General features: G+C 42.6%; 1 protein-coding gene across 1 annotated transcript; it reads right to left on the bottom strand.

Annotated features, from left to right (window-relative positions):
- Positions 1-1,226: 1,226 nt before the first annotated feature.
- LOC117459956 (zona pellucida sperm-binding protein 3-like) lies at positions 1,227-4,072 on the bottom strand. The gene is made up of 10 exons (XM_034101137.2): positions 3,642-4,072; positions 3,451-3,566; positions 3,258-3,361; positions 3,004-3,178; positions 2,481-2,598; positions 2,328-2,410; positions 2,078-2,247; positions 1,771-1,926; positions 1,542-1,655; positions 1,227-1,454 (listed from the first exon to the last, which is right to left on the bottom strand). Exons 1-10 carry the CDS (start codon positions 4,008-4,010, stop codon positions 1,246-1,248), a joined length of 1,614 nt encoding a protein of 537 aa, XP_033957028.1. The 5' UTR covers positions 4,011-4,072; the 3' UTR covers positions 1,227-1,245.
- Between the last annotated feature and the right edge of the window lie 4,768 nt (positions 4,073-8,840).

The raw sequence follows: 8,840 nt of genomic DNA, 5'->3' as shown, positions 1-8,840 counted from the left end.
GCTGGATTTGGAAAAACTTGTCCATGCTTTTATCTTTAGTAGACTCGACTACTGCAATGGTGTCTTCACAGGTCTCACTAAAAAATCTATTAGAAAGCTGCAGCTGATTCAGAACGCCGCTGCTCGAGTCCTCACTAACACTAAGAAAGTGGATCACATCACTCCTGTTCTGAAGTCTTCACACTGGCTGCCTGTGTGTCAAAGAATAGATTACAAAATACTGCTGCTGGTTTATAAAGCACTGAATGGTTTAGGCCCAAAATACATTTCTGACCTCCTGCTAAATTATGAACCATCCAGATCTCTCAGGTCTCCAGGGACTGGTCAGCTTTCTGTCCCCAGAGTCAGAAGTAAACATGGTAATGCAGCAGTCAGTTATTATGCTCCAAATATCTGGAACAAACTCCCAGAAACCTGCAGGTCCGCTGCAACTCTGACTACTTTTAAATCCAGGCTGAAGACTTTTCTTTTTGTCGCTGCTTTTAAATGAACTATTCATATCTTAGACTGCACTGTAACTTTTATCCATGTATTTTATTAGCTTTTCTTTTTAATGACTGATTTTAAATGCCTTTTTCTTAATGTCTTTCATTTTTTGTAAAGCACTTTGAATTGCCTTGTGTTGAAAAGTGCTATATAAATAAACTTGCCTTGCCTAAACATTAATATGGTCACTTTTTTTAATTAGTCCCCAAAAACAGGAGTGAATAGATTTGCTAAGCTAAAGTACCAAGACTTTGTAAACCATCAAATTGTACCTCTAAAACATATTTACTTCCATAGTAGAGGTCTGGGTACTCTATTAGAATGCAGTCTCCAGTTAGAAAACCCAATAGACACAAAGTTATGAGACCATGTTTATATCTTAATGTTCAGGTCATTATATTGCCAGGACCCCATGGCAACTCCCCTTTTAAAGAAGCTACTCATGTACAAAGGCTTTGTTGCAGCAACTGAAGTTCAAATATAAACTGGCTGACCTCCAATACATCACCTTTATACAGCTGTTACAACTAAAGCAAATGACACCCCAGAAAATAAATGCCATGGTGTAGTACCGTTTCTAGCAGCAGACAAGCCCAAGAAAAGACATGGAAGACAAATTGCAATTTTGGGTCCCCCCTAAATGTTTAGCGTTATATGGAATACTTTTGCATTTAATTGTTTTTAGCTGTGAGCAGGTCATCAGTTTTCCTTGTGTATTGCAACATTAAAAAGCAAACAAATTAAAGTTTGAATCATTTATTATCTCTTTGGGTCCATTGTTTCAGAAAGGTCAGATTCTGTTGCAGTGGTGTTGGACAGTGGGGGCACAGCCACATTAACCGCAGCAGTTGGGAGGACTTCATCGAGCGCCGCTGTGTTGGTACTGTTCAGCACCGCTGCCTTCGGCTGCAGGTGGGCCTCAGGAGAGGTTCTTTCTAGAAGTTCAGGAACTTCCTCAGCATCTTCATCTGTAGTCGTAGAAGAAATGTGTTAATGTAAAAGGTGCATTGCAGAGTGCCATTTAAAAAAAAGAGTTAAGACTTTTCACATTTTACCTTTTTCTGTTCCACTTTTGTCTTCTTCGTCTTTATTCTGCTCAGAAGCTAAAGTCACAACGTCCACCTGGTTTTGGGACGATGATGAATCAGGAAGCAGTCCTTTCCTCTGATCTTTGACAGAAAAACAAAACATTAAGATTTCATTATGGGCCATTTTAATCTCAATTTAGAGATTGTTAAAGGCTTCAAATGAACAAAGAATAATTCAATACCGGCATTGACTTACCAACTCTGTTTATTCCACTCCTCCACTGGCTGCCATACATTGTAGATCTTCTGATTTGATCAAGAATGGAAGAAGGTTCCTCTGCAGGTATGGGCCGGCTTTTCTGCTTGGCTGGCAAGACCATCATCGGACCCACTCTGGCCTGATGTTCCCACACTAACACAAACCAGCACAATGCATGTTAATTCAGTTACCCAGCCATCATCACGTCGAAAACCTATGCCAAAACATGTGTCACAATTGATCATTATGACGACATCTATTCTGCAGCCAATATTCATCATACAAGTGTCTACAAGCTCCCCACCTGTACTGGTCTTCAGTCCACTCCTCCAGAGGGGTTCACGCTCTTCTGGCTTCACAAACCCTCGAGGCCTAAACTTGCCGGGGCTGCTGGGCTTACTGGGAGTTTGCTCAACTCCAATTGGTCTTTTGCATTGCCCACATACGTAGTCATTACCATCAGCGGACTGCCATCTGATAAATAAAAAACATTCGGCACCAATACTTTGTTTTTTGTGAGTAATTCGACATATTTTAGACTGGATCTCACTTACCTTCCATTCACAAAAGTGCACGCCTTGGTTGTTGCATCTGTGCTATTTATTGGCACAGCATTCAGGTGACATGTGATGTAGAGCTATGAGAAAAGCAGGTGTTGGGAAACATGCACACACAATCATGTTTGAGGCAATTTAATAGAGCCTCACCTCCCCTCTGTCCTCATTATAAAATCTGAAGGCATCAATGGACATGTGGAGCTTGTCATCCTGTGTCCTGGCTAAGAATTGAGACCTTGAGCCTGGAAGCTGAGAGTCAACAAAGCACCTATGATGAGGAAAAACAAAAAGGGCAACACTAAATTAGCACTCATTGACTACTATAACCAGAGTCTACATTACCCACAATGCAACTCCCCCGCTAACATTTCTATAGCCTATAGGCAAGTTCTGGAAGTAGTTCTTTAGAGTCAGAACTGCACAAATCTGACCTGTGCATTTGCCAATAGTGGCACAGAAAGGAAGAACTAGAATAAAGATTAAAAGCAACCTGCAGCTAGCCTTAGCTAACTTGAAGACAACACTAAAGGAATGATCTTTTATTAACCTGTCACTCGAGTCAGCATTGCTCGTGTCTGAATTAAACCACTTGACGAGCCTTACACATTAAACAGCTCCCTCTAGGGTCATAAAAATATGTTTCTTTTTGCCATTTAGCAATTTGCAGCCTTACCCATTTTCAATGAAGGCATGCCTGGGGCTGGAGTGCATGTCAGGGCTCAGTGTAGCCACGCAGCTGCTCACAAACACTCGGAGCTCCACGTGATGCCCGATTCTGACCGAGGCCTCGATGCTGATGGGCTCACCGAGATGAAACACATTAGAGCCTCTTTTGTACTGCCAGTCACCTGCACACGGACAGACAAAAGTACTAAGTGCAAATAGAGACATGACAACTCATAACATGAGATCATTATCAAAACCCACTTGTCATGATTCTCATGTTAAACTGCAACATTTCCACTGCAGCCTGGGTCAACATGAAGGGCATCCAGGTAGGCATGAGTGAAGAACTGGACAAACTGTACTTCCTAAGAAACAGAAAACATGCATTTAAAAAAAGACAGACATCATTCAAAGATTTTTACAATGTGAGCTTTAAAAACAAAGAGACAAAGACCTTTCGTAATGACATTCAATTGGAATTACAGCCTCCTCCATTCGAACAACACCATATGGAGAAGCCTCAGGAGAGTATATGAGGAGGTTTGTGTAGATCAGAGAGTCCTCAGTTACCTGTGGAGATTAGACGTGTTTAAAAACTAGAAGCTATAATGAATAATATTTGAAATGAAATGTATTTAAAGTTACCCAGTGTCTGGTGCCGCACTCCACAAGTCCAATACTGATACTGTACTCATCTGCTGAAGACGCTGTAGCTCTGCAGTACTGGTTGTTGGTCTCTATTCCAAGGCGTATCTCTTCACCATCAACAGGAGCTCCAACCGCAAACATATCAGCTTTGATAACAATCTCCAAGGAGTCTGGATGACAGGTCACTCTGATGGTATTCACCTGCTGCGGTTCCTCAGCCGGAGACTTCTGCTGCTGCTGCCCGATTTCTGACCTGCCTGTGTTCGCAAGGCTCTGAAACGAAGCATCTTGTGTGGGCAGAAAAGCAAAAGAGGAGCTAACACAGAGTCCTACAAGGAGGATAACCTGAAAATGAAAGGCCTCCATAAGTGAAACTGATAACAGGAAGCTGCTCTCTGTTTTCCTGACTGACTCACAGTAGGCCTATGGTTCAGTGTGAGCGGTGGAGCTTTTTAAACTCTAGCCGATCATTATCCTCATCAGAGCAGCACACCTGCGTCCAATCAGACATGCATTAGCTTAATTGGCTGCACACTCTGAACTCTTGTAAGGGAAACTTCTGTGTAGCAGCAATGCAGTGGGAGTCACCGACCCAGGAAAGAGACACAGGAAGAGCAGGAGCTTTGATGTCAAACACTGATGGTTTATTTGGAGCTTCGGCCGGAGAATTCACATCACAAGTCACAGCAGCCACGATCTGACTGCACGGTTGCCACGTCAATTCTCAATAACTCTACCCCGGACCCATGTATTTAGCTAGTTCCGAGAGCATCATCAACATGCTGCATAACAAGATAAAATCATAACACCTCTATCAGCTGACGCCAACAGGCAGGAACAGGGAGACAGAACACTGAGAGCACAGCAGCCAAGGTTACGAGGTGCGTGTGCTCAGTCAGGACAGTTTGAACTGATAAACTGGATCAAAGTTATGGGCCTTGGAAAATATTCCCCAACAGTTTCTCTCTTTTTATCAATGTTGATAATCTAAAAACCTTAGTCTAATAATATTTTGTTCAATACTTAAATCAATGGGAATCTTCAGATTTGAGTGTGGACTTACACAACATCAATTACATCAATAACAATCACATTAAGATTGAAACATTCAATCACAATGATTGATACAGCCAATCATAATAGAAAAATCATCTCTCATCAGTGTTTGGATCATCTTTTGTCAAAAGCATAATAATGAACACACATAAAACACAGGTGCACAATAGCAAAAATATTTAAATTAATACAGTACTTGAAACATCATTGTAGGTCTTTCTGTGCATGGATAATACATTAAAGAGTAGTGTTGTTAAGCCTGATTGCTGGACGATTAAGGATATTAAGCAGCACACCTACAGTGGTTGTACCAAACATAGCCATCAGGGGGTCCGGGTCTAGTTTTTGATTTAGGATGTTGGACAAGGTAAGGAAAACGTCTACCCAGAATTCCAGTAGGCGGGGGCATAGCCAGTACATATGAAAGAGAGTAGCAACATTGTTTTCACATTTATCGCAAGTAGGGTTCACATCTGGGAAGAAGCTGGACAATTTATACTTTGAAAAATGCGCCCTGTGTATTATCTTAAACTGTATAAGGCAGTGTCTTGCACAGAGTGAAGATCTATGAATTGATGTGAGGATTGTGTCCCATAGGTCATCCTCCAGGGACTGCCCCAGGGCATGTTCCCAAGCCAGCTTAATACTGACCAAGGGTGCCTGAATCAACATGGAGATGTTTCTGTATAAGTTTGACATAGCCTTTTGAGACATTGGGTTAAAGGAGAGGAACATATCAACAAGGTTACTATCCGGTTCCTTAGGAAAACACGGCTAGACAGAACGCACATAGTGCCTAGCCTGTAGATATCGAAAGAAATGTGTCTTAGGTAGATTGTATTTCTCTGAAAGTTGGTCGAAAGACATGAAATTACCATTTGTAAACATATCCTTAAATTGCCTGATACCCTTCCTGTGCCAGTCCTGAAAGGTGGAGTCATGTCTCGATGGAACGAAAGATGGTTGGAAGCCACAGGGCTCAGAAGTGAGAAATCTTTGTGACCAAAATACCTCCTAAACTGGACCCACACTTTCAGGGTATGCCGAACAACTGGATTAGCTATCGACTTAGACGAAAATTGACTGAGTGGTGACCCAAGGAGTGCTGGAAGTGAGACATCACCACATGACTCCAGTTCCAAGGATGTCCACGCTGGCCTGTTGGGTTGAAGGTAGAAGTGGCGCCAGAAAGTAAGGCAGCGAATATTAGCAGCCCAGTAATAGTGGCGAGTGTTGGGGAGGCCCATGCCCCCATCGCTCTTGAGTCGTTGCAGTAGTAGTTTATTAACTCGCGGTTTCTTGTTTTGCCATATATATGAGGAGAAAACGGAATCTAAGGAAACAAAGAAGGATTTGGGGATGAACACTGGCACCATTGGGAATATATAAGTGAATTTCGGGAGTATAGTCATTTTGATGGAGTTTATACGTCCGGCAAGGGACATTGTGAGAGGAGACCACCGCTGTAGCAACGTTGTCACCTGGCCGAATAAGGTCATGACGTTTTCTTTAAACAAATCTTTAAATGTCCGTGTAACTGTCACTCCAAGGTAAATAAACTGCTCACGTTCAAGTTTAAATGGCGAGTCTTTGTAGTCCAAATGGAGGGCTTCACTATTGATTGGAAACAGAGTACTTTTGTTTACATTTAGCTTGTAACCAGATATGGAACCGAACTGCTCTAGCAGAGATAATGCTGCTGGCAGAGAGGTTGTTGGGTTTGAAATATATAGCAAAAGGTCATCTGCATACAAAGACACCTCATGCACTGAGCCCCCCCTTGAGATACCGGCAACGTCTGCACTGTTGCGGAGAGCAATCGCTAGCGGTTCAATAGCCAAATTAAAAAGGATTGGACTTAATGGGCAACCTTGGCGTGTTCCGCGGCCCAGGGCAAAAGGTTGCGAGAGTGTACCATATGTTTGGACTGCGGCAGTGGGAGAAAGCATATAATAGATTAACCAAAGATATAACCGATGACCCAAAGCCAAACTTCTCTAAAACTGTAAATAAATACCTCCATTCGACTCTATCAAACGCCTTTTCCGCATCCAAAGCCACAACACATTCTGGGACGGTTCCAGTTGGGGATATATTATATCAAAGAGACGCCTGACATTAAAGAAGGAGTAGCGGTTTTAATAAACCCAGTCTGATCGGATGATATTATTAGTGGGATGACACCTTCCAATCTGCGAGCCAGAACCTTGGCTAAGATGTTAGCATCTGTGTTCAGCAATGAGATAGGCCTGTAAGAGGCACATTCGGTAGGGTCTTTCCCTTTTTTAGATATAAGAGTAATTATTGCCTCGTTGAGAGACGGGGGGAGCGAGCCCAGCTGAAAGGATTCGGCCAGAACGGTTTGTCAAGTATGGCGGGAGAAGCGTGGAAAACTTCTTAAAAAATTCGGAGGGAAACCCATCTGGTCCGGGGGACTTTCCAGATTGCATTGAGGATATAGCTATGGTTATTTCTGCTTGTGTTATAGGTGCCTCCAGGGCCTTTGACAAATCCGGGGGGAATAGTTGGAATGGGCAGAGAGTCAAGAAAACTCTTGATTTTTGGATCGTCCCCATCAAATTGGGAGGAGTACAGATGAGAATAGAAGTCCTTGAATGCAGTATTCATCTCTGTAGGGTCTAGTGTGACATTGCCACGTTTGTGTATTAATACTTGTGATTAGTTGTTTCGACCTCCGTCCTTTTAGCTGGTTAGCTAACAGTTTCCTGCCTTCTCGCCATGCTCATAAAATGTACTTTTGTTTTTTAGCAGAATGTTTTGAGTCTGGTGAGTAGTAAGTAGGTCAAATTTAGTTTGAGTTCCAGTCTAGTGTTATATAGCTCAGGGGGTCGGTGTCAGAGCGTATTGTGCATCAGTTCCAGACATTTTGGATAACAGGTCTGAATGTTCTTTTTGGGACTTTCGCCTTTTGTTAACGGTGAATGAAATTATTTGTCCTCTTAGGTAAGCTTTAAGTGCATCCCAGACCATGAGAGCAGAGGTATCGGATGTGGTATTTGTTTCTAGAAAGAAGGTGATGTGATCCCCCAAGTATTTTACAAACTCATCATCAGACAGTAAGATGAAGTTAAAACGCCAGTGCCTTGTGGGCATCAGGACACCTGGGAGTGCCAGTGACATCACAACAGGTGCATGGTCAGATATAACAACACTCTGGTAAGAACAAGAACGGACTTGGGAAAGTAGTCTATTATCAATGAGAAAATAATCTATTCGAGAATATGTATGATGAACATGGGAGAAAAATGAATACTGTTTCTCTTTTGGGTGGAGGAACCTCCATACATCTGAGATACCACACTCTGAGAGAAAGGATTGCATTTGCAGTGCACTGCACCTGGCTTGGTGGAGGAGCGATCCAGCGCCTGGTCCAGCCAGCAGTTCATGTCCCCTCCAAGTATCAAGTGGTGCTGGCCCAGGTCGGGAAGATTAGAGAAAAGGCGGACAAAGAAGGCAGCCTCATCTATATTTGGGGCATATACGTTAGCCAGGACAACGTTCATGTTAAATAGTTTCCCAATGACGATTACAAATCTACCGTTCTTGTCAGCCGTAATATCAAGTGGTTCAAAGACTACGCCCCTTGCCACAAGGATAGAAACCCCTCTTGCTTTTGCCTGGAAGGTAGAATGAAAGTGCTGCCCCGCCCAAGATGCCAGAAATCTGTCATTGTCTGCGGAACGCAAATGTGTTTCTTGAAGGAAGATAATATCAGCGTTTAACTGCTTCAGATGATTGAGTACTTTCCTTCTTTTAACTGGGTGGTTCAGACCCTTGACATTCCAGCTCACAGTGTTAAGAGAGCGACTCATATGTTGGGAGAAAAAAGTACTGTTTGAATAGGGTTGTTTTGGTGTGGACTCCTGTCAACATTAGGAAAAAAGAAATAGACCATTGTATGTTTACTATCCACACCAGACCATTGTAAAGAAAAAAAAACAATGTGCAATTATTATAACATCCCCACCCTGTCCCAAAACCCAAGAAAGCTTCCAAAGAACTCAGAAGCAAAAAAATTAACCATACCCCAGAAAGCAACTGTTTTAATCAGTTGCATGCTCTCCCCAAAACTTACCATCTGCAAATCAACTTCCCTGCACTTGCTCTATCTCAGCCCCA

The sequence above is a fragment of the Pseudochaenichthys georgianus genome, chromosome 15 (genome assembly GCF_902827115.2).
Source record: "Pseudochaenichthys georgianus chromosome 15, fPseGeo1.2, whole genome shotgun sequence".
Classification (NCBI taxonomy): domain Eukaryota; kingdom Metazoa; phylum Chordata; class Actinopteri; order Perciformes; family Channichthyidae; genus Pseudochaenichthys; species Pseudochaenichthys georgianus.
The sequence above is the reverse complement of the archived record's forward strand: the minus strand, read 5'-3'. Positions and strand labels throughout refer to the sequence as shown.